The 25,987-nt window shown below is 39.0% G+C and overlaps 1 protein-coding gene across 4 annotated transcripts in view; it reads left to right on the forward strand.

Annotated features, from left to right (window-relative positions):
* Positions 1 to 20,493, forward strand: part of PDLIM3 (PDZ and LIM domain 3) — a 29,714-nt gene extending 9,221 nt beyond the window's left edge. The window contains exons 3-8 of one of the 4 annotated variants that reach the window (XM_065899825.1): positions 1,459 to 1,543; positions 9,925 to 9,992; positions 14,728 to 14,991; positions 16,832 to 16,960; positions 18,802 to 18,918; positions 20,304 to 20,493. In XM_065899825.1, the coding sequence (XP_065755897.1) occupies positions 1,459 to 1,543; positions 9,925 to 9,992; positions 14,728 to 14,991; positions 16,832 to 16,960; positions 18,802 to 18,918; positions 20,304 to 20,493 (853 nt within the window). Of the gene's footprint in view, positions 1 to 1,458; positions 1,544 to 9,357; positions 9,546 to 9,924; positions 9,993 to 14,727; positions 14,992 to 16,831; positions 16,961 to 18,801; positions 18,919 to 20,303 lie in introns of all 4 variants that reach the window. The other 3 variants (XM_065899826.1, XM_065899827.1, XM_065899828.1) reach the window with 3 other exon arrangements.
* The last annotated feature ends 5,494 nt before the right edge of the window (positions 20,494 to 25,987 follow it).

Genomic DNA, 25,987 nt, shown 5'->3' on the forward strand with positions numbered 1-25,987 from the left:
GCTGTTAACAAAGGATTTCTAAAAAGAATCCTCTGGAATGTCAGAGTAATGAAAGAGGCTAAAATAACTTTTTTCCTGTACTAACGCAGTTAGTTGACCATGAAAATAGAACCATTTAAGGTATTGGCCACATAAACACCGAACAGCATGTCCAGTTATACTGCTGTTCTAAACACGGTAGAGAACATGGAGTGGAATTTAGAGATGCTCCTAAAAGAATCTCGTGCTTGCCAAGATGTGATCATGTTAAAATCTGGTTGCTAATATCCTGTATGCTATTGGCTGTTTTGTACTGAACTCAGCCTAGAAGAATCCCACAAGGTATGAGAGGGTACATGTACATGAAGGTTTTAGACAATGAGACATTTCTGACCAAAAACAACATTAGGAAATTGATCTATTGCCATCAGACTCGTGATCTGAAACTGAATTGTGAAAATAATGATTTGTTATAGTGGCTGTTAGCATGTGTGTTTATCCTCTTGCTGTTGTATTCACAATTTTCCCTGCTGTGGTCCAAAGGTACAATCAGCCAGCCAATCTGCCATTTCACGAGGTGAAATTGACTCTTTCCCTATCTATGCATAACCTGTGTTCCTGTCAAGCACATAGTCCCGTAGGAGCCACATGATCCCAAGTAGATACATGAGAAGCGTTGGGCAAAGCACATTTCCTTGATGCCAACAGCAGATCCACCTGACAACTCATTCACTGCCTCCTGTGGTGCCCCAGGTAGGACAGGAAGGAAGTTGAGGAGATCTAGGGATCCAGTTTGTCCTGTGGTCATCTGCAGGGTGTGCCTCCAGAATCTCCCTGTCCTGTACTGCTTCCCACAAGCACTGGAGACCCACTTTCTCCAGACACTGTACAATGTCCTCGCCTTAGTTCAGGTTGCTACAATCAAATCCCATAGGCTGGGTGGCTTAAGCAACAAACATTTACTTCTCATAGTTATGGAGGCTGGAAGTCCAAGGTCAGGGAGCCAGCATGGTTGGGTTCTCGGTGAGAGCCCGCTTCCCGGTCACGTCCTCACATGGCCTTCTTTGGTGCATTCACACAGAGAGGGAAGAGATCTCATGCCTCTTCTTTTCATAAGGTCATTAATCCCACCATGAGAGCCCTACTCTAATGATTTAATCTAACCCTAATTACCTCCCAAAGGCCATCACACTGGGGATTAGGATTTCAACATTTGAACCTGGGGTGTGGGGCGAGGACACAAACATTCAGTCCATAGCGGTCCTCCAAGCAATTTTGATCCATTCAAGTCTTCCCAGAAGTACACTAAAAACATAAGACTAATTCAATAAGACAATACAGGATAATGAGCAAGGAATATTGCTTTTGCTCAAAGTATCAAGGGTTTGTTAGTATTTTCAGAAACATAGGAAATTAAAGTATACTAAAACTGGAAGTACCATTAGAATTTGGGGTTTACAAACGTTGTTTTATTTACAGGGCGGAAACTCGCTTATGGTCTCCACAGGTAACTGAAGATGGAAAGGCTCATCCTTTCAAAATCAACTTAGAATCAGAACCACAGGTATGAATTTTGGAGTAAATAATGTTCACATTACGTTTCCTTTTAAATGATGTGGATACCTTCCAAGAGGGAAAAGTGGCAAATATTAAAAAAACTGGAATAAGCCACCTGATAAAGTGGTTGTCTTTACTCTCCGAGATTAATTTATATTATCTGTGTCTTCTTACATCAAGAAAGAAAGAGAAGTATGCCTAGGCAAACACCTTGTTAAAAGACAAATATGTTCTCCTCAGGAAAAAGTCAGCTGTATCTATGTATAGTCCACTTACTTTTTCATTTTTTATGATGGACATCTGCCAAATGACCATGAGGTAATCCAAGAAATTTAAGATGTTAACACAAAGCAAAACAAAAACAGGGTCAACCATTTGAAACAGGTGTCTCTAATCTAATAGTTACTGTGAACTTCAATTCCTCAAGGTCTTCACCCAGCTCTTATGTTACATCCTTCTTTGATTATCAGTTCTGGCATTCTATAATTAAGTTTACTCAAGGAGAAGAGTTTTGCATTATGTAATCATGATGATATGCTGCCTGGGCTGCTGAATTACAAAAGATAAAGGATTTTCCCTTCAGGCAACTCTATATAATGAGCTAAATTAATCTAATAATCTGATGCTTATCCATGTCTACTTTCAAAACCTTCAAAAAACTGCAATTAGACCAACCCTCGATTGTGCTATATGGGAAATGTAATCAAGAAAAGGATTTTAGAACCTGTGCTTGGTCAGCAGCTCCCCAAGTTTAATGAGACAGAGATATATAAATCGAATATCCCTTTTTAAACAAGTATCCCTACTAAACTGATTAGATATTCCCAAAGTGTAGTTTTTCTATACATCTAATGAAAACGAACTGAAAGTATATTTATAATCTATGCTTCAGCAAGATTTCCCCTTTCAGGACCATCAACTCCTGAATTTGTCCTTCAAGTTTTCCATTTGCACCCATAAGCCCCCATTCATTTCACTCTTGGTAAAAACATGGAGAGTCCATATGTACATGTGTCTCATAGAGCTTCTAAAGATTTAAATAAAATAATATAGAAAAAGAACTTGGCACAGTGAAGTGCTCTCAGAGATGTTCACTTAAGTGGGTGCTCTCATTGTCGTTGGGCATGGCACCCCTCCCAACAGCCTGTGATCAGAAGGCCTCCTGGCCTTTCTTGACAGTGAGATAGATGGCGGCACAGAGCTTCCTGGAGACCAGTAATGTCTTCCTCATCACTATCCAAGGGTCATTACAAATTACTTTGGATCAAAACCTCATTTTCAGTTAAAATAAATACCTCACCCCAACCCCAGGAGAAAAAAACATACTAAGTAGTTTAACTTTTAGAGGGAATGAGTTTGTTAGATCCTTGTCCTAGACTTTTGATTGGAGGGAAGGTAGAGTCTGAGCCTAAAAATCACTAAAAGCAAAAGGAGGAGAAAACAGGCCCCAAAGGGAGTGAGCAGGATATATGGAATATTCATGAAGGCAGAACCGCTGTGTCTGTTCTCCTTGCTCTGAGTCCCCCAGGCATGGCACACAGCAGGTGCTCACTAAATAGCTGACAAGTGAATGAAAGGAACTGGAGGTCCTAAAGATAAACTTCATTTGAACACCGCAGTCCTGGGAACCAACTCTCAGACTGGTGTTCTACTGCCACCCCCAGGGGCTGCACACGAGGCAAAGAAATCACGAAAGCTGAGGGGGATATTTAGGTCAGGTAAGAGTGCCGCTCTTCAGGGTAGGTGAGTAAAAGGTAAAATGGACGAGACAGGTAATCAATGTGGTGAGAAGCGCTCTGCATGCTGATGGTGCTTACCCCAACATCCAAGGTGGGTGGGCGAATAATGTCTCTAATCGACATCTTCCTGATAGAAGAAAGACTGCAGGAAGAATAAGAACAAAGTTCTCCAGGCAGAGCTGTCACCTGTAGACAGCCCTTGGCAGGAATGCCCAAGCCTACCTGCCTCCTGCAACCCTCATCAACTCATCATTTAAGAGGCAACACACGAGAAAGAGATCACGTGGTGCTTTAAAAGACAGAAAAGGGAAATTTAAGGCTCACGTATACGCACATATTGACCTCCCCAATCTCTCATCATCACTAGGACAAACCTCACAGAATTCTGAGTTTCCTTTTTCCATACAGAGCAGTGGTCCCCAACCTTTTTGGCACCAGGGACCAGTTTCGTGGAAGACAATTTTTCCACGGACGGCGGGGCCGGGGTGGGGATGCTTCAGGCGGTAATGCGAGTGATAGGCAGCGGCAGACGAAGCTTCGCTCACACATCCGCCGCTCACCTCCTGCTGTGCGGCCCAGTTCCTAACAGGTACTGGTCGGCGGCCTGGGGACTGGGGACCCCTGATATAGAGTACACATCCAAAATTGTACTGCACCCTTTTTCACATTTCCATTCACAATTTCTCCTAATTTTTGAAACCCGGTTTCATCAATACGAGATGCTAAGATATGGGACCAACTACACATATTTGACAAAAGTACCACATCTCCAGTGATCCCTGATCATGTTGCAGCGCCCACTCTGGCATGTGGGTGACTCAGCAAGTACGTATTTTATTCAGCACGGGGTGAGCTTAGAGCATGCACGATTGGAGCCTGTGTTTTGCTAACATCTCTCCAGAATTGGAGTTTTCAAGGCAATTGTCTGAGCTTTGCTCTAGAAGAGGCCCCTTTTGCAGATTTAGGAGTATTAATTTATGACTATGGTTATTCTGAGAATTAATTTTAAAAGATAATCCAGATTTTAAATACTCTGGCCTCTTGTCAATCATTTATTAGCCCATGTGTCCTGAATTTTGGGGTCAGACAGTATGGATATTTATGATACTGCAAAGGGGGAAAAGATAAAGAATGAGATAGGTTTAAAAAATAAAAAGGTGAAAATTGGGTTAAGGGCTACAGAAGTCAGTCAGATGGAGCTTTTGAACATTCCATTAGTTTGAGTCATGACTAATTTCTTACTTGCACCCTCTCCAAGAGGTGGGTGTTTGAAGGGCTCAGAGATAAGGACCATTTCAGTTCTTCCCCTAAAGGACCAAAATATTCCTACCCCTATGAACCTCAGATTTATGCATGACCAGTTCACATGACTTGGCACTTCAGGACATTCCCCACAAAATATAGCTGAATTTCAGCATAACCTCTCCTATCTGAAAATCCTATAGCACAAACTAGAACAAAATGCACTGATAAATATCAAACAGTGAATGTAACTTGTAGGCTGAGATTGGAGAAAGGCTAAACTGTGGTTATGTATGTATTCTTTTTTTTTTTTTAATTAATACAAAGCTATGCAAAGAGATGTCTTTTCTTTCTACAAATAAAGCAACCCCTTCTGGACAACAAAGGTGTGTCAGTCTGAAAAACAAATACCGTTGAATGTTTAAAATGCCATCGTATATGAGGGGATTCCCTGGCACTCCAGTGGTTAGGACTCCGTGCTCTCACAGCCAAGGGCCCGGGTTCAATCCCTGGTCGGGAAACTAGGACCCCACAAGCCACGTGGTGCGGCCAAAAAAATAAATAAATAGAATAAAGTAAAATAAAATGCTGTCTTATATGAATAGTAAAATGCTCTTGAGCAATACAATATTTGAGCTCTTGTTTCTCAACCCAAGTCAAACTTCTATTGTAAGTTATCCGACCTTTGCTATTGAACTTAAATACTATTTTTCATTTTAAAAGCAATATATAGTCATTGGGGAAAAAAAAAAACCATTACATCCTACCATCCGAGTACAGCCACAAATAATAAAATGTTAGTGTATTTTTTCCATTTTTTTTCCCCTAGGAATAGGTTTAGGCTTTGGGAACTTTTTCTGACACAGTTATAGCAATAATGATATAAAATTTTAATATCTAGATTTTTCCATGTTTCCGTGCTATTATTAAATAGCTAAATTTTGGTTTTATGAATTTAGACTCGAATCTTAGGCTTAAAAGAAACTTTAGAGGTTGTTTAGATCAACCCCTGGCCATTGGATAAACTCCTTCCAGACAGTCCTGAACACGGACTATGAGCAGGTGCATTTTTCTATACAATGCATTGCTCTAGAGAAAAGGTATGTGCTAGAGTTCTCTGTCCTTCTTCAAAGCTTATATTCTCCAATAAAACATTACCCTCATCTTTGTTTAATATTCGCTGAACAATTCAAAATTATAATGCAGTTACCACAAGGCAGGAAAGATGCTTTTCAGAAATAAAAATGCTGTTCTCTAAATGAGAAAGGATTGCATCCTTTCCATAAAAGATTTGATAATAAAGACATACTATATGCACAATCAAGTGGGGTATGGGTTGAAATTGTCATATTTTCATGAAATAACTTTATTCTACAATGTTTTCATAACTGGACGGCAGCCTACACAAGACAAATTTTCATAAAATCCCCAGTTCCCCAAACTCTTCCCCAGTGAGATATGGGGAACACTTGAAACAGATCACTGAAGAAAAAATAATTATAAGGGTGGCTTTATTTTTCATTTAAGGGGTGAGCATGAGGAGGGGGGCAGGGATTGTTCATAAATTCCAAACACGATAAAATATCATCATTTACTCAGTGTGGCTTGATCAAATATATGATCACTTGACATAGTTTCCCTCATTTCACAGGCATTTTTTTCTTATAAATAAACAGATCTGTATATTATCACACATGTATCAAACATGTTGTATCTGTTGGAGCTGGTTTTTGTCTCAATTCTCAGACCGAATGTTTATCCAAGTAAGAAACTGAAAGGTGAACTGTCTTAGAATGACATCATTGCTGAGGTCATTTCAAGGACGTGGGAGATTGCTGTCAAGAGGTGCATATTCTCCCAAAGGCAGCGGATCTCTGTCAAGTTACTTAGCTTTGATTCTGGCAGCTCTAGCATTCCATTAATTCAGAATATTACTCCTTAATATGAGCTCCTAACAGTTAAAAATAATATGTAAAAATCTAATTAACTGCAATGATTATTTGTTGGATTCTTAAGACATAAGAATCATTTAGATGCTTTTGTCTGAGTAGAATAAACACAAGAGCTGGACTCTATTAACTGCTACATAATTTTTTTTACTAGTATTTTCCATTACTAATGATTTTCCAGGAAAATATAAAAAGGAATTAAAGTGGAATAGCAAACTTCCCGTTGGTTTTGTCTTTTGATTCTGTTTGACCATCAACAATGATGTAAGACTTGGATAGAATGTTGCCTCTCCGTGCCATATTTAAATGTTTTGTTTACCTTTAGTGTATACACTTCATTGTGCTTTTTTTGGAATGACTACAGCAGCCCATAAACTAATGCTTCGCAAAAGCTAAATACAAATGTTTGAAGCCTGTATTAGAAACACTTCCTTTTATGATCTGAGTGGAAAATAGAGTTTTATTTTAACAAATTACACTTCTGTGACTTTTGCAATATGTAACTAAAACTGAAAATGGCAAAGAAAAAGCTTGGAGCTAATTAACTTATGTGCTGCTTTTTGGAAGTACTACTAGAGACTATTATTGCACAAATATTTTCAGAGAAGATGCCTCATTTATAGGACAGTTGCCAATCATGTTTATTTATAATTTTAAGACAGAAGAAATAAGGGCAGAGATTTTTTTCCCCCATAAAGCCATCCCATTATTTTTCCTAATTTTTGTAAATTCAATTCTATATACCAAGATCTTTAAGGCATATCACTCTCAGTTTAAAAAAAAAAACAAAAGCTAAATTCCACACAGCTTGATTCCTTCAGTACTTCCTGATTCACTCTTTTAATGAACCTGAGAGATAAATTTATAGTCCACCGTAACTAAATTAGGCAATTAGCCTTCTGTCTTCTTTCATATCCAAAAGAGAAGCAAAGGCTTGAATTATGGCCATTGTCATTACTTACAATTATTTGCCATTCACTTTTTTCATGCCATAATAACAGCTAATCATAATGGTTAATCATAAAACACAGCCACTCCAAATTCATTATTAAATCAGCCAAAGCAATCAGATTGTACCAGTATATAAATGTTTGCACACATTTTCACATGTTCTGGGATTCAGCATTTTTCTAAAGCCATATTTGGCTGTTTCAGTCATTCTGCTATCTTATATCAGCAACTACATTGTCACCCAACCAACTTCTAGGCAGTGAGTCATTATTCTGGAGATAAAAAACCTGAATCAATAAGATATTAGTCAATTCAATCATACTATAGAATCACAGGCTTTGTATTCAACTCAGACCTTCTTTTCAAGTTCAGGAGGCTGTTAAATTTTGCTGCCCAGTGTTGTTGAGAGAAAAGCTCCTCTTTACCACATCACAGATTTTCAGGTACCATGAGATTTGGGGCAGCTGGAGTCAAAGACGCTGCAGGGCTAGTATTTCAAGAGGCACCCCATTTGCCTTGTCATAACTATTTTTTAAGTGGGCTTTGCCAACAGGCCTAGAAGGGGGAATAGGGAGTGTGTGTGACAACTGCCTGCTCAGGAGAACCAAAAGGAAGCAGTGTGCTGCTTGGGTCTCTAAAGGAAGTCACTGGTGTTCTCTGGAATCACCATGCAAAACTGTGGTTCCACCCCTAAGAGAGGAATACAATCTCTTTTCTTAAAAGCACCATCCCACATCTTACTCACCTACAATGACAAGAAAAAAAAATGATATGAATATTACAAGACCTTTTTATTCTTTTAATCAAAAGAGTCTCCATTAACCATTCCAAATAATCATAAATGTTTGTACCGTGTGAAACACTGGTGGCACAGTCAAAAGTAAAGGAAGTTGATGTGAATGTGTGAGCAAAAATATTGTAAAGACTGATCTTACTAATTCTGCCAAATGAAAAGATTTGGAAAGAGAATCAGCTTGTGTGTATTTCAGCATTCCCTTTTGGTTTTCTCCTGTTGCTTAGAAGACAAAAAAAGTTTAATGAACTTTACAAAATTATAAATCTGTATAAAAACTGGAAAACGTGATTCCTACATTAGAAGACAGTAATACAGAGTTTCCGATCATTCAGGCATGTTTCACACCCAGGTTTAGGAGTGACGTTTGGTCCTCTTCCCAAAGCAATGAAGTGAAAATCCTTTTGTGAATCATATAAATTAGCTCTCTCTAAATTGCTGACTTAAGTCTTTCTGGGATTAGAGTAAACATGAACGCACAACATGAAATCATCACAATAGAAAGGGAGGGTTTTCTATAAATGTTATTCCTGCTTTCATAAGGAAAGTCTTTTAATTCCTATTATTTTTTCTAAATTTAAGGTTATATCTTAATGCAAATTAAGAATTTTGTTTGTTGTAGGAATTAAGAAAAAAACTTGGATTAGCTATAATGATTCAGTACACTTATTCATAAATGCTCACTCCCTTTCTGATTGTTTTATTCTCCCGTTTTCTAAAATGGGGGAAATTTTAAGATATTACTAGAAGAGAAAGCATATATAAGTTCTACTTAAGAAAATGTTAAGTAGAATAATTTTCTAAGCCAAAAATCTCACTTCTGACACAAAATTTCTGGATTCAAATGAGTCTTATGAGAATTTCTTAAAAGCTCTAGATGTAGAAGTCAGTAGGGAGCAGACAAGAGGTATAATATTCAAATTATTTTATAATATTTCAAATAAGGTCAGTTCCTTTGCACCTGAACATCTGGTGGGTGATTACAGCACATGTAAAGTTCACGGCGAATGCAGTCCTCCCTTAACCTGGCCATTAATCTCGTAGTGGTAAAGAAACCTTGATTAACAAGAGCGATGCTGTTGATTTGCGCGTTAACGGCTTTGTTGTGCATTCTGTGGCTCTGTGTATTTTGTCTGCCGTTGTACAGGAGTTCAAACCCATTGGTGCCGGGTACAACAGAAGGGCCCAGCCTTTTGTTGCAGCAGCAAACATTGATGACAAAAGACAGGTAGTGAGCGCTTCCTATAACTCACCCATTGGGCTCTATTCAACCAGCAATATACAAGATGCGCTTCACGGGCAGCTGCGGGGGCTCATTCCTAGCTCACCTCAAAAGTAAGTACTCCACTTGGTTTCTGGCCACCATGTTCTTAATGGTGATAGTATGGCTTCTCTTCCTTTCAAAAGTCCAGCTCTTGCTGTTTTATTTTTACTTTCCTGAAGGCACGATCAGATTTTTATCTTAAAGACAAGCATCTAGAACATGGTTCTAGTGTTCTGGAGTCCAATCTGCCAGTTCCCGAACATTTAGTGAATAGATGGTTAAAAGGAAGAAATCGCTCTGGTTCCATCATCACCCTTCTTAGTCATGTCAATATTTGGTGGTAAATAATCCTTTCTGTACGATTATTGTTCATTTAATTTTATCTAAATATATATATATATATATATTAGTCTTCCACTGAGGGACTTTTTTAACCCTTTGTTTTCACAGGATGTGAACTACTTTGAACACAAGCACAATATTCGGCCCAAACCTTTCATAATTCCAGGCCGAAGCAGGTCATAAAGCTTTAAGATTGTGAAGTTTGGAGTGCATGCATCTTTAATAAATCCTACTAATCACCAAGACACATAACTCTTAGGTGTTTGGAGTGACTTTTCTCATTTTGAAGCTTATTTCAAAAGCAAAAGAAACAAATTCACTTAGCAGAGAAGAGAGTAAATATTGACCAGATTATAGAGCTGTGAAATATTATGCAATCTCTGTGTGTATTTATAACTGATACCCCTGCCGTTCTGAGGATCCCGTCCAGAACACAGTGACCTTCTGAGGCAGGCAGACATACCCTATCCCAGGGCAGGAAGGCCCAGGCAGCAGTCACAAAAATGAAAACCAGCCCCCGGTCAGGAGTAAGGAAGCAGGTGAGGCAAACGTGGAAAGGCTGGTGTAGCTTTCCATGTTTGACAGTCTCTGATCATCCCATCTCAGCACCTAATTCTCATTGCACCATCAGAGCCCAGTGGGTAATCCCACTCATTCTAGCTCTTACATAAAAATAAATTTGCGTTCTTATGGATACTTGCAAAGGAAGAGAAGCCACTTGAAAAGGAACTTTTCCACTTGGGGAAAATAAGTATAAAGAAAGAAAGAGTTGGAGGCAGAGAGATCTACTGGGTTATCCTCGTGGATAACTGCACACACTGGAATAAAAATGAGCAATAATATCTCTTCTTGTCTGTCAGAGAAACAGATCATCTTCAGATGATCCTTTTCAAATCTTCTCTAGAAACTGAATTCCAACCTACGAGGAAAGAAATTAATGCCCTGTCTTGCCACATCAGGAAATAGTGACTTTGGGAAACCTCAAACCCATTCCTCTGACCTCAGCTACATCAATCAGCCCAGAGGAAGGAAGTTGGGGGTTAGGCTGGATCAATTCTAACAGGTTAGGATCATTGAATAACGATCTACATCAGGTGTTACTAATAGGGGTCCATAGGTGGAGTCAATTCACAATGTTTTATTTAACCCTCCCGTTTTTAAAAATATTGAATTTAAGTTTAAGATGGAATATCTACCCTCTATCTTGCCAAAATGCCCATCATGCCTAGCGTATGATACCTGGCCCATTTTCATATATGTGTGACCCTCCTGGCCCCTGGAGACATCTGAGTTTATGATGCCTGCTGTGGATGGTCAGCCATCACTTGATATATGATTTCCGTGTGCAGACCTTTCCATAAGCTACAGTCAGGGCCAGAGGATTACCTCAAAATAAGTCAGACAATTTTGTGATATCAGACTCAGAAAGAAGGAGTGGAGTAAAAGAGCAGGAGAAAGATGCTAAAAAGGCAATGACTACCAAATACATCTGCCCCCACTACATATTATATCCCCAGCACCCAGAAAAGGGGCTGGGACAGAGTACATGCTCAACAAATGTTCATTAGATAAAGGAACAAAAGCCCAAGAGTACCTAATCAGACTTCCTGAGTAGCAAGAAGAATCAGGAGCTGTTACCCTTCCCTCATACTGGCAACTCTGAACAATCCTTTTTTTTTGCTTCTCTTAGTTTTTGCCTTCTTCATATTCCATTTTCCTCTGTATCTTTTCTCTATTTCTGCACATTCAACAGCTTCCCAACACCACTCTAAATAACATTAAAAAAAATTGGATTAAAAGTTAAAATGCTCTTTCGCTATTGAATAAATATATACATAATATATGCATCTTCCCAGAGAAGCAGAGTAAAATGGATCTACTTGCACTCTTTTGAGCTTAGCATAATGGTAAGCTCACTAACTTGAGCCATAGGACTCCGCGAGGCTCAGATAAAATGCTACATTAGAGTAACACAGATCTTGCTTTTGCTGAAGACCAATAACATTTAATTTTATAAAAATTCAGGGAAAGTCAAGGAGATTCAGGTATGTAATGCCCTTCTTTTACATTTTCATTTTAATTCAAACATGGTGATAAAAATAAGCCACTCATAATTTTGTCATTGTAAGCTGGTGCCTTTCAATCTAGCTAAATTTGGAAGAGGGGAGTGGAAAAACAGAGATGAGAGGATCTGCTTAAAAAACAGGTACCAGTACAGAAATCTTAAAAAAATTATAAAAAAATGCTTCTATTATCCTTCCTTTCTTCCTGTGCCCCCTCACTATTTGCTCTAGCTTCTGAATTTCTTGTTCTTACCAAATGATTGTTCATCAAGGTGGAATTTTGAGTGGCTACTTACCAAGCAATAACTACACCATTAATAAACAACTTTTGAATCAGAAGTAAGTTGGAGATGCTAATATATTCATTTCCCTGGGTCTTACTATTAGTTACGGTTCTTTCAATGGTTTCATCATAATTGAAGCATTATTAAAAGACCAGTATTTTCATATGAAAATATGTAAATGTTTAAAGCCACAGCTATCATTAAAAATATATACAAGGCTAGATCCAAATGATAAAATACAATCTGGTGAGTGGTTTTTGGACAAGTCGCTTCTGGAAGCATGTCCCCAAGTTTATATACACACCAGGGAAGTTAGTTCTCTGTCTAATGATCTATCCAGGTGTATGAGAGTAATTGAGTGTATCATCAACCTTACAGGTTGCCAAGCCAGTAAGTCAATGTCAAGAAATCTCAATGGTATCTACCTTTCCAGGTCACAGGAATAGGTCATGGTGACCCATGATGATCTCCACAGTGACTAGAGTCCATGAAAACTATTTTATTTAAAGCATCAGTTCAAGAGCTCTTTTAAAATTGTCCCAGAAATTTATAAAAAGATAATTGTTTTTTGCTTAGGGTTTATTTCCTATCTATTCAATAGACACGGGCCCCTAAATAGAATGATAAAGAAACTAGGAAATAGAAGACACAGTCTCTGCTTAAATAAAGTTATATACACAAGCATGCATGTATATAAGAACACTAATAACAGAAAAAAATGTAATACTAATTACAACTGTAAAATAAGGTATATCTGTAAGTTCTGAGATGACCATAGTTTACTTCTCCGCTATCTAGCACCATGCCTGGCACACAGTAAGGTCGAGTAGTTATAAATGCTTGTTGAAAAGGTTCACTATTTTGAGCCCAAGTCTCCCAATATTGAAACTCAGTGTTTCAAATCCCTAAATTACAATGTAATAAACTTCATTATACTGAGGTCAAATCAATGCGATCCTGACCAAGCTGCACTATAACTGAAATGTTAGTTCTCTTCTTTTACCAACTGAAGTCAATTTCAGCATAGGGTTGAGCCTATGAAAATGGTGAATAAACCATATGACATTTTTGTACGTGATCAACCAATTTCATGATTGAGTTTCAAACAAGTTCTCAGTAGTCGGGAAGTGAAGGAGCAAGTCCATATATACCTGCCCGATTCAGTCTGTGCAGGTGGTTGAACTGGATAACACAACACACACAAAAATTTTAATTCATCTAGTGACATGGGTTGCTCAGACTATCCAGGCTGCAGCATTGATGAAGCCAGTAAAATCAATGCCCAATATATGCTTTTGGTTTTTGCTCTCTGAATGGGGCTGAGGTTGGCATTAGTGGCCCTAGAGAGCAAATGCAGGTATGCGGCCATACTTGAGCCCTCAGAGGACACTTTCAGGAAAACACACCATATAAATTGTTCTCTGCCTTCAGTTTACAGCAACACTAACCTGCAGGCATGACTGAAGTTCACACTAATATTACTATTTCTTTTAGCTTTGTCTTAAATGACTGCGCTTAAAAAAAAACCAATATATTCCTTTTCTCAAAAAATGCATTTCTCATGCTGCACTTAAAATGCATGTAGAAAAATGACTTTTTAGTCGTTGGCATCAGTTATGACTAACCTCTTATGCACGGAAAATTCTATTCATAGCGAATAAGAAATTTCTGTCGTTGTCCTTAAAATTGCATAACTGGCCTTTCTGGTGTTTTAATAATGAGTTGCCTTAAATTGTCTTTAAAGGGAAATGAGAAATATGCATGGAAATATATGTGTGCTTCCAAAATTTTACAAGAAGTAGCTATGTATAAAAGAAATATATATATATATCTTAGCTCTAAGTAGCATTCACAGAGTTTGAGATCACCTTATTTCCCCTCTAATCATTCATTTCAAGGCGACAGGCATTTATTGGCTGTTTCTAGAGCCTATATCAAATCACTGAACAATTTTTTAAAGTGTAGTCTTCACAAAATGAATGAATGAAAGTAGAAAAAGTTAAAATAGTAACAATAAAATATTTACAAAATAGTCTTAAAACATAATCTCTATCACATAACCTACAAGTTGCCAATTACTATTCAATTAAGGCCCAACTGCATTTCTGAAAATACTTCTTATTTTGAAACATTTAGCCTAAATATTTGATTGGATCTTCATGCTGCATACTCATATTACTATTTGTGAAGGATCATTCATTAATATTTTAGTTTTAAAAACTGCAGCTCAGAAATGTCCCGCTAATGTAATTTCCCTGAGCCACTTCCTTTATGCACAGCTCTTTTTACATGAAGCCTTCACCTCATAGAACATATTGTCTAGTAGAACAGAGCCAAACAATGCAATATCACCTTTACCTTTTAATTTTGTTAAACGTTTTTCAATCATGAATTTTTAAATGTCTTCCCTTTTGAAAATAACTTCTAGCCAGAAATAAATATTTCTTTTTCATTTGATTTAATTCACCTCTTACTTTTAACCTCTCTGTACTTGTTCTCTGTGTTCTCCTGTCTGGATTTTCTGGTTCCTGTGTCATCTCTGTGTAACGTGGTCATTAACACAGTGGATGCAGTACTCCGTCCGGTATTGACGGTGGCAGTGGACGTAGCACCCCTTCTTCTGTCAGTACTCTTAGTACTATTTGCCCAGGTGACTTGAAAGTTGCTGCTAAGATGGCCCCTAACATTCCTTTGGAAATGGAACTTCCTGGTGTGAAGATTATACATGCTCAGTTTAATACACCTATGCAGTTGTACTCAGATGGCAATATTATGGAAACACTTCAGGGTCAGGTTTCAACAGCCCTAGGGGAAACGCCCTCAATGAGGTAATATGAGTCTTTTTGAACCATCAGCATATTAACTAAACACATGGGCAATGTCAACTTTACTGGTGTCTTGTACACTGTCTTATCATTGAAAGAAAGCTTTGTGAAAAGCTTTCAAAAAAAAATACTAAGGATTTATTGCAGATACCTAGGCCTAATGATAAGGGCGATTTGAAAAATTAACCAAGTAGAGTTTTATGTGACAGATCACAATAAACTGAAATCATGGAAGGACCAAACGTATATGTCTTTTGAAAAACTGCAGTGTAGTTTACGAACGTCTGGTACAATACTTCTCAAAAGTGATTTATAATCTGGGATAATCTATGTTTCTCCTTTGGGGGTCAAAAACTGGGAAAGGGATGGGAGGTTCAGAGAAGTTTTAAAGGAGATGATACCTCTTTTCTCTTCTAATGGCATCTTGTGGAGAGTTAATTATTTTTCATTTAAAATTTTTGCCATGAATAAGGGTTTATAAATGAATATCTCAAGCTACTGCTATAGACATTTAATTTCCATTGATCGCTATTTTGACTAATTTCTTCTTTATTATGTATATTTGTTCAAAGTACTTTTGCCATCAAGCATTTTCAATTAAAAAAATTTATTATAAGATAAAATCTTATTACTTCTTTCAATATTATAGAGCCATTATAAAGTATGATAATGCTTGAGTGCTATGTAACAATATCCCAAAGATAATTCTTGGGATGAATACAATGTGATAATAATACCATAATGTATCTCAAAGCCATTTGCAAGGAGTTTCAGATATATAAGATGATTACTTCCAAATATGACACTGGTAATAAAAATATGTGCAAATAACAACTACCTTTTCTAGATAATGCAATTAAATGACATAAAATAATAAAGCAACTCAGTGCCTGACATGTTTTTTTTTTTGTTTTTTTTTTTTTTTTTTTTGCGGTACGTGGGCCTCTCACTGTTGTGGCCTCTCCCGTTGCGGAGCACAGGCTCCGGACGCGCAGGCTCAGCGGCCATGGCTCATGGGCCCAGCCGCTCTGTGGCATGTGGGATCTTCCCGGACCGGTGCACGAACCCGTGTCCCCTGGATCGGCAGGTGGACTGTCAACCACTGTGCCACCAGGGAAGCCCCTGACATGTATTTTTATTGTGGCTTTTTTTTTTATTGTTCATCATGAATATATCTGTAGAAAGTTTATTAAAATAAAGCTTCAATCATTTTTGGAAATGAATTATAATGTGGCTATTTAGTAGCCAACAAAGCTGACTTCTATGTGAAAGTTGCTACATTATGCACTTTCAAACACTGACAAGTTGAATTTCTTCAGTTTACAAGCAAAATGATACCTTTGTTGTCTACAGGAGTTAACAAAACTAAACCATACACTGTTGGTTTAATATCAGAAATGAATCTGAATTTTACTGACATCTTTATGACTGAGAATAATCAAACCGGGCTCACTCGTGCACTTTCTATCATGTGTATGTTGTCCTTTTTTTTCCTGAGAAAGGTTAATTTTGTTCACATTATAATTATATATCCATCAGACGCAAGCATTATTTTTTAAATTACTATTTCCTAACAATCACATTTTAGTTGCCCTCCAAAGGATTTTGCCACATGGAGAAATGATGATGTGACCCCCAGGTTACTTACTGATATTTTTAAGGGAACCCGTGTGAATTCACATTATATTTTTAGCTATTGATATAACAGAGATTAACTTGAAACCACTGAATACTCTGTCCAGGAGTTGCTGTAAATATAGTGATCACTGCTTGTTGATATCTTGTGGCTTCTTGCACATACACACACTCCTGACGCTGTTTCACCCATCATACTGTGTTTCAGTGAACCCACGGCCTCCCCAGTGCCCCCCCAGTCGGATGTGTACCGGATGCTCCACGACAATCGTAATGAACCTACTCAGCCTCGCCAGTCAGGCTCCTTCAGGGTGCTCCAGGAACTAGTGAACGATGGTGAGCAGTCGTGAACATCTGCTGAAACGTTATTGATAGAGGCTATTGGAAGGATCAGGGTGGGGGAGGGCAGCAAGCATAATGGGAATGAGAGTCTAAAAACCGATTTTAGGGCTTCCCTGGTGGCACAGTGGTTGAGAGTCCGCCTGCCGATGCAGGGGACACGGGTTCGTGCCCCGGTCTGGGAAGATCCCACATGCCGCGGAGCGGCTGGGCCCGTGAGCCATGGCCGCTGAGCCTGCACGTCCGGAGCCTGTGCTCCGCAACGGGAGAGGCCGCAACAGTGAGAGGCCCGCGTACCGCAAAACAAAACAAAACAAACAAACAAAAAAACCCCGATTTTAATCAGTCATCAAATGATTCTTTGCTGAAAAGGACTTGGGTGGTACTTGGTTAAGGAAAGGAGCTTCCAGACATATCCAGGTAGCCACCAACTTGGTGATTAAAGGGTGCTGAAGACAAATCCCATCCACAGTAGTCAAGGGCTAGCTCAGCTTATAGATCATAAAATGTTGCAAAATTTCTCAGCCTCCCCCATATTCCAGGGTGTCATGATCATCAAAATTTTTAAATAACACTGGAATGAACCCTTACTGTGCTCCAAATCCTGTGCTGAGTGCTTTGCACACATGGTCATTTAATCCTCACAATAACTCAGTGAGGTAGGAGCTATTACTTTCCCTATTTAACAAAAGAGAAAATGAGGCATAGAGAGGGTGGATTTGTACAAAGTCACACAGTGAGTAAGAAACAGAGTTGGGTCTCCAGCCCACTCCTGCTGTCTTCAGAGTTCATACTCTTACCAATGCTTTTCCACTTCCAAAAGATATATTGTCCTTCAGAAGTTGCACAAAAATGCAAACTGCCCCATTAATATAGCCACTATCAAAAAAAAAAATGGAAAATGAGTGTTGGTGATGGTATGGAGAAATGGGGACCCTTGTGCATTGCTGATGGGGAATGTAACATGGTGCAGCCACTGTGAGAAACAGTAAGGTGGTTCCTCAAAAAGTTAAACATAGAATTGCCATAGGATCCACAAACCCACTGCTGCATGTATACTCAGGAGAACTGCAAGCAGGGACTCAAACCAATCCTCGTACACCAGCGTTCATAGAAGCATTATGCACAACAGCCAGAAGGTGGAAAGAACCTAAACGTCTACCCACACGTGAATGGATATACATAATGTGCTATATCCATAGAGTATTATTCAGCCTTAAAAATGAAAATTCTGATACATGCTGCAACATGGATGAACCTTGAAAACATTCTGCTAAGTGAAATAAGCCAGAGACATAAGGATAGATATTGTACGATTCCATTTGTATGAGGACCCTAGAATAGGCAAGTCATAGACACAGAAAGCAGAACAGAGGTCACCAGGGTCTGGAAGGAGGGGGGAATATGGAATTAATGTTTCCTGGGTACAGAGTTTCTGTTTTGGATGATGAAAAAGTTCTCGAAATAGATATTGGTGATGGTTGCACAACATTGGGAATATACTTAATGCTACTGAATTACACACTTAAAAATAGATAAGATGGTCGATTTTATGTATATTTTAACCACAATTAAAAAAAGAAGAATGCAAAATGCCCTCTGCCCCTCTGGGCATTTTGTAACAGGTCCCTATGACAACAACTACAACAATTTTTAACTAATTTTGTTTTGTAAGGTCCCGTTTCAGAACAAATTATGCTTGAACCAGTCCTGCTTCTTCCTAAATGATATTGTGGGCGCAACTAAGAATTCCTCAGGTTAAAGTGCACACCTTAAAATAGAAGCAAAGTATAAACTGTTGCCAGCTGCTCCCTTGCCATAAATGGAAACACTCTGTTTTTCAGATGACCGTCCTGCTGGAACTCGGAGTGTGAGAGCTCCAGTTACAAAAGTCCCATGCGGTGCTGGCAGCACACAGAAGATGCCACTCTGTGACAAATGTGGGAGTGGCATTGTGTAAGTTTCATTTTCAACCCCAAAATTCATCATAAATCTTGCTGTCAGTTCTCTATTCCTTGTACTTTAAGACTCCGTGTATAGAAAAGGTTTTAAGTTTTATGAAAAACAAATTTCTATTCATTGACTGGAAACATAATGTCCACACATTTAGCACATTTTGACCAGAATTCCTTCGATGTACCCCCAAATTAGCATAGAATGTGAGTCGAATATCTTGACTTATAATTTCAGACATATTCTGGTGAAAAGAAACCACCCCAGAAGTATATTTAAAAAGTCATTTCCAAGAATAACTTCACTTCAAAAAGCCCTCCCTTTGTTAATGTATATAGTCTTTGAACACTTCCTTTTCTGTATAGTCTTTGAACACTTCCTTTTCTGTATAAACTCAGGAAAACAAATATGGGGGTCACCCAGTTATTAATTAAAACACATTATCTTTACGTGGTTTCTTAAGTTGCACAAATATTGAAATATGATTTTTAGACATAGAGTCAGCTTCCATTTCAAGGGACTTCATGTGTGAATAGCCACACTTGCCAGTTCAAACCTTCAAGTGAACGAGAGCATTTCAGTCTCTCCACCTCATGCCCCATGTGGTCACCTCCTCCATCCCTTTTTTCTGTTCCTCTGTCATTAGCTCACACACTGAGGCACCATCTGTCCACTTACCCAGGACTCATCCCAGGAGGGCAGTGGGAGATAAGCCTGGTTACAGCACAGAAGGGGCTGTGAGACAGAGAAACAAGCAGGACAGGGAGATGGGAGCAGACAGGACCTCAAAACATACAACAGGTTGTGATGTTACATGAAGCAATGATTGCCCCCAAGTTGGAGTAAACTGCTTTGACGGTAGAGGCCAAGTCCACCCACCAGTGGAAATTCCATCTCTGCCCTTTGATCTGTTCTCTCTGTGTTCCATAGAATCTGTTCTCTTTGTGTTCCATAGCTGGATCACCAAGCTAGACAGTAAGCAGAGGGACTTTTAGTTGTGTAGACAACAACCTTGGCCAAAATCAGAATCCTTTGCAGAGGTGTCAGTTTTATCTGTATCATGTCTCCCTCTTTCAAAGAAACAACGGGGAATGATCATGAAGTAAGGATCCTATCATTTTTCTAAAAAAAAAAAAAAAAAAAAAACCTGTTTGAAAAATATTCACATGTCAACAACAGAGAGACACATGTGAACGTTTACTATGGTGGTCTTGGCTCTCCCTGACAACTACATCAGTTCCACAGCTGTGCCCAGCTTTGCAGCTATTGTTTCCTGAACGTGAAACAGATAACACCTGCCTCATCTGTAGTGCTAGTGCTGTCTGCCTTTGTATCATGTTTCTGGCTTTCTGGATTTTTTTTTCACGAGGCCTCCTTTCCCCCAACAGTGGTGCGGTTGTGAAGGTGAGGGACAAGCATCGGCATCCAGAGTGCTTCGTGTGTGCTGACTGTAACCTCAACCTCAAACAAAAGGGCTACTTCTTCGTGGAGGGGGAGCTGTACTGCGAAACCCACGCACGGGCCCGCATGAGGCCCCCAGAGGGCTACGACACAGTCACTCTTTATCCCAAAGCTTAAGTCTCCGGCAGATGGAACATGCACTCACCCAGGCGCACCCTCACAGGCAGACGTTAACGGCTTGGGGTAGAAGTAGAGCAAAGGGCTGACTCCAAATCTAGAACCAAGCTTTTAGACACTTATCTCATTGTATCCTCAGGAGCAGGAATGGGCGGAAGATGCCTGCTCTAACAGAAACATACATTCAACTGTATTTCTCTTTGGGGCTAGCAATAACTTAATGAAATTTAGAGCAATAATTTTTATGTCACACTCTATATTTTACATTTATAATATGACCATCAAACATGTAAACGTCAAGATTTTAGGGGGAGTCTAATTGCCCTTCCTTAACCAGTTGATTTTGCAATTGCAACTTACGACAAATGACAATCTTGTATTCTAAGAGAGTCCTGCAGGTGTCTGTTATCTGTTTTAACTATAATAGTGCATGTCAGGGAGAAATTCCCTAGATCTCTCTAGTTTCATATTCAAACAGTTATACTACTGGATGCAGCATACATAATAAATACATAAAACATTTTTAAAATACCTAACGAAGTGGCACTCAATGAATTCAGATAAAATCAACATTCCAATGAGAGGGCCCAGTCATATCTCGTCGTGTACACTAACAACTCAGGTATTTTAAGAAAAATGTGGCTTCTTTAGTTTTCATAACTCATTCACTCTTCTGAGCCCACAGTTTCTGCTGATAGGAGGGGAACTCTTAAATTTGCTAGTTAAAGGTGATGCAGTCTCTTTCAGATTAAAACAGTTTCTGCTGCTTTGAAATAGTCTCTTTCATTTTAAATGTCTCTTTCAGATAAGTATTCTAAGTCAAGGTTCAGACTCTATCAAGGCTAGTTCTTTATTCTCAAGGCTGACCACCACCACCTTCTCCTTCCCAGGACGGCACCTCCAAGGGACGTCCCTGAGGAAGGGAGGGGCTGCTGGTCTCCTGGGGTCTTGCTTGTATTCTCTGCTGAAACCCATGATTCCACTTGTGCTCCATTTTCTCAACATAGTTGGGACCAGGCAACAAGCCCACCTCTACCACCACGTCCAAAAGTCTCAGCTCAGCCTTCCCTGGATTCTTGGATCCTTTGCATCTCAGACATGAACCCTATCTGGCCCCTGGCTCTGATTTGTCACCTTGCCTCTCACTATGGGGGCTCCACGGCAATGCCCCCTTACTTGCACGTCTTACCTACTTCCCGTGCACCTCACTGGGGACCCAGGGGAGCTTATGAAACTGTCCTCTCCAAGTACAAACATGGGAACCAGCAGGCTGGGGAGGTGGGGACTGTCTCAAGCCCTCAGTCTCACCACTGTGTCACAAAGTCATCTCTACCCTACTGGAGCAAGGATTCTCCTATTGTCCCAAAGGGAAAATAGGGCCCGGGTTGTATTGCTCTGGGGTTCTCCCAAACTTAACTAATTATTTCTGACCCTGACCTGTCTGAGGTTTTGAACCAGTGAGAGGAGCCAGAACACCTGCCTGGCCCCTATGGGCATTTGAGATCAAAACTGGAACCCCTGGGATTCCCTGGTGGCGCAGTGGTTGAGAGTCCGCCTGCCGATGCAGGGGACACGGGTTCATGCCCCGGTCCGGGAAGATCCCACATGCCGCGGAGAGGCTGGACCCGTGAGCCAAAAAACAAAAACAAAAAACTGGAACCCCTGAACCGAAACACAAATTCACTCACAGAGCTATTCCAATAAAATAGAAAATTCTGCAATCAAAGAAACGAATGTATTCAAATACATTACTTTTTTGGTTCAGATGTTATTTTAAAATATTTTTTCTGGTAAGGATATAATCTTAAAAGTTTGGAAGCTAGAGGGCAAATGCATGGTAACTGACTTAGGAAACCTGAGAAAGTTAAAATCCAAAGCAGCAACGGAGAAAACTGAAAACCAACCCAATTTACTCTCCAGCATTGGAAACAGCATGGGAATTGACAGCACCAGGCATTTCTGGACTAGGGGATAAAGGCAGAGTTACGATAAGGAGGATCACATACAAGCTGTTTGAAAAGCATTTAATCTCCACTGTGCCCTCTCTCTGCCCCTCCCCCTCACACACCCAAGGCACTTGTCAGCGGAAGTCTGCCTGGTGCTATCTGGAGAAGGTCAAACAGCACCTCTGGAGTCAGGAAGTGCCGTTGAACGTATGTGTACCACACTAAAAAGAAGTTAAATAAGAATGAAAGACTCATGAGAAGGAAAGTGTAGATTAGACATTATATTGTACATTAATGTACATTTGATGTTGGATATCAGACTAAAATTATATTTTACACATTTTATATGTAGTAGAGTACATAATGAACTTCTTAAGTTCAGATGTTCAATAATGAGGAAAAAAAGTAGTACGGTTTGAAAAAAGTAGTAGTATAGTTCTAATCTGAAATTCAGGAAAGATAGGGCTTAAAGCCGATAATTCAGTCTCTGTGACTAAGGCTTGTGAAGCATACTCTAAAATTGCGTGTTTATTATTTTTATTCTTTTGACGATTAAATCTAGAAATTTAAACATAGAGGAATTTATGACAGAATTAATAGAAATGAATGCAATATAAAAATCGTTTTAAAATATGTAATGTACAGGGTGAAAATAGCAATGTTGTTAAAATGGAAAGGAGTTAAAACTTTGTTTAAAAAGCAAACAAATAACAGTATTTCCCCCATACTAGCATTTTGTCCTTCAATAATGAATTCACACCAGGTCTTATATAGGAATTCATGCCATGAACAAAGGATGCCAACTAGTTTTATTTAGCTCTCAGAATACCATGTCTTCTTAGAAAGCAGAGTAGTCACTGTTTTTATATTTATAAGCTTATTAAAGCTAGCAATGAGGAATGAAATGATCCATGACAGAACTGGGCATCTGTAAACTTTGCACTCATGATTAACTAAACTGCTGTTTTTTCAGAGTAAATGCAGAATAGAGTTGCTACACTCTCTACCAATAGGACGACTGTTTGAGTGAAAAACAGTTCTAGTTATCACATACACTTGCACCTGTGTAAGCAAAGGTAAAGCTAATGGCTAATGTGACATGCAAACAGTTTAGATTATCTCTACATAAGCTAATCTAAAGTTTGTCCATCACAGGAATATCCCAAGATAGGCAGAATGGAGCTTTGGGGTTCTTCTACTAACAACTTGAGTTGCAAAAGTTTGTCAAGTTGTCCTTTGAACAGATTTATTTCAGTCTTGGGAAACTACTACTTACAACCATTATTCTGTATTATCCTTTTATCATGGCCTAATGTTTTCTTTTAATGCTGTACCATCTGAATCTTAAGCATAAAAAAAAGAAAATTGGAGACAGATTGAAGTAAATAAACCATTTACCTGATCTACATGACTATTTCAAGATAATCATCTTAAGCTTCTATTCATGTTGTAGAGTACTCAATAAATATTTAGTTGAGCACCTACCAAGTAAGAGATGTTGAATACTAGGCACAACAACAAAATGGATTTTTGAATGCGCTGGCTATATTTACAAATTGATATTTTCAAGCTAATTAGAATGCTTCATGCAATTAAGTTTAAAACAAAGCACCTAGAAGAAGTGGGTGCTTTATCATAATTTCTTTCTTTCAAATTCTGTAGTACTATTATTCATCACTGCTCACATCAGAAGAACATAAAGTGAGATATTAACATTATTTTCTGAATTACCTCAAAAGTTTGTTCAAGTATGCAGAGAATGTCTAACAACATGTTTTCCTACCTCTAAGAATAAGGCACGTCAGCACACCTCAACTTATGAAAAACCCAAAGCACAATTCCATTATCCAAAGAATAATACAAGAGCTGCTCTTAAAACCTAATTGCTACCCCTATCATAAATATTAAGCATATAGATTTAAAATTAAGATATAAAATGCCAAATATTTGTTTGGGTTGAAAATTACTCCATTCATTTATTTATTCAACTATTCATCTGGCGAAGGAGTACATACAAGTCATTATTTCTGTACTAAGAGCAAAATTATGTTGTGAGTTTCAGAACTACCTCTCATGAGACCAAATTCCCATTCCATCTCCTTTTCTGAAGTAGAGGGGTTGAAAAACACAGGTGTGTGAATTACTCATCACGTGTATAAATGCCAAAGTGCACATATATCTGTGGTTCACTAAAACACCAGGGTTATGCTACCAACGTCACATGCAAGAGCCTGCGTTGTGTACCATTATGCCACACACAGCTGCACATGCTGCCCTGCCTGCCCCTTCACACATCTGGTCTCCAGATGCTGCTGTCCAAGTTCCCAAAGCTCCCAACCAGAACACTGCTTCATGCTGCAAACCTTCTCATTCCTCCTCATGAATACTGTCCTCGATCCCAATCCTCAGATTAATGCTTGCTCTGCCAGCCAATGGAAAAGGCTAATTCCTGCTAACAAGTACTAATAATTTTCTACTGCCCCTTTTATGTCTAATACTTGTGTTTTGTTCCGGAGACAGCCCTTTAATCTAAAGGAATGCCTTCAAGGGTAGGAATTCTAGATACAGAAAAAAAAGTTAGAAAGAGAATTGAGGAATAGAGTGATGGGCATGATCTGGACCAAGAAGAAGACAAAGGGACTAACAGTCTCTTGGACCTTGGGAAGGTTTGGCCGATCTGTAGAGGTGATATAGAGCTTTCCTCCCTCTGACCAAGGCCAAAGCAATGGAGAATGCAGTTTCTCTGAAACAAGGCACTTAGGTCAGATAAGGGCTGCGTTTGTGAATCTCACTGAGGGTGCATAGGGGTTTACTGATTTGAGTAAATTTAGCACTGGGGGTCTCATAGCCTCTTCCAGACTGAAGAGTCTTCAACTCAGTTTGCACAATTCTGTGAATATGCTACATATCATAGAATCACACTTCAAATGAGTGAATTATGTGGTATGTGAATTATATCTCAACAATGCTGTTATTTTTTAAAAGAACACTACTAATATAAATATGTATTTGTCACTAATCTGTTAGATAGAGTCCTAAGACTAGAAATGCACGGGAGCAAAAGAAACAACATGGTTAGGAATGTTCGTTCTTATTTAGATGCCTCATTTTCCTCTTCCGGAAAATGCTTGATCATTGCTGATACAATAGCAACAGCCAGCACTTACATCGCTCTTACTATGTACCAAGCGGGGTCCTAAGTGCTTTAACGATATTAATTCATCCAGTCTTAACAGCAGCCCTGTGAGGTGGGTCCTCTTTTTCTTCCCATTTTACAGTTGAGGAAACTGAAACACAAAGAGGTTATCCAAGGTTTCTCCTGTAGTAAATGACGGAGCCAGAATTTGACCACAGGTGGCCTGGCTTCCAAATCCATGCTCTAGACCACCTCACATTATCTCTGCACAAGAGATTTAGTAGCTTTAGTTTAAGATGATTATAAGGCTTTCATGGGACAACAAAGCCCTCAGTAAGCTTTGTAAAAATTATCACCTAGATTCCGTTTCAGTATAACTTACTCCAGGTATTAGAGCTTGGTGGTTACAAAA

The sequence above is a fragment of the Phocoena phocoena genome, chromosome 21, assembly GCF_963924675.1.
Source record: "Phocoena phocoena chromosome 21, mPhoPho1.1, whole genome shotgun sequence".
Classification (NCBI taxonomy): domain Eukaryota; kingdom Metazoa; phylum Chordata; class Mammalia; order Artiodactyla; family Phocoenidae; genus Phocoena; species Phocoena phocoena.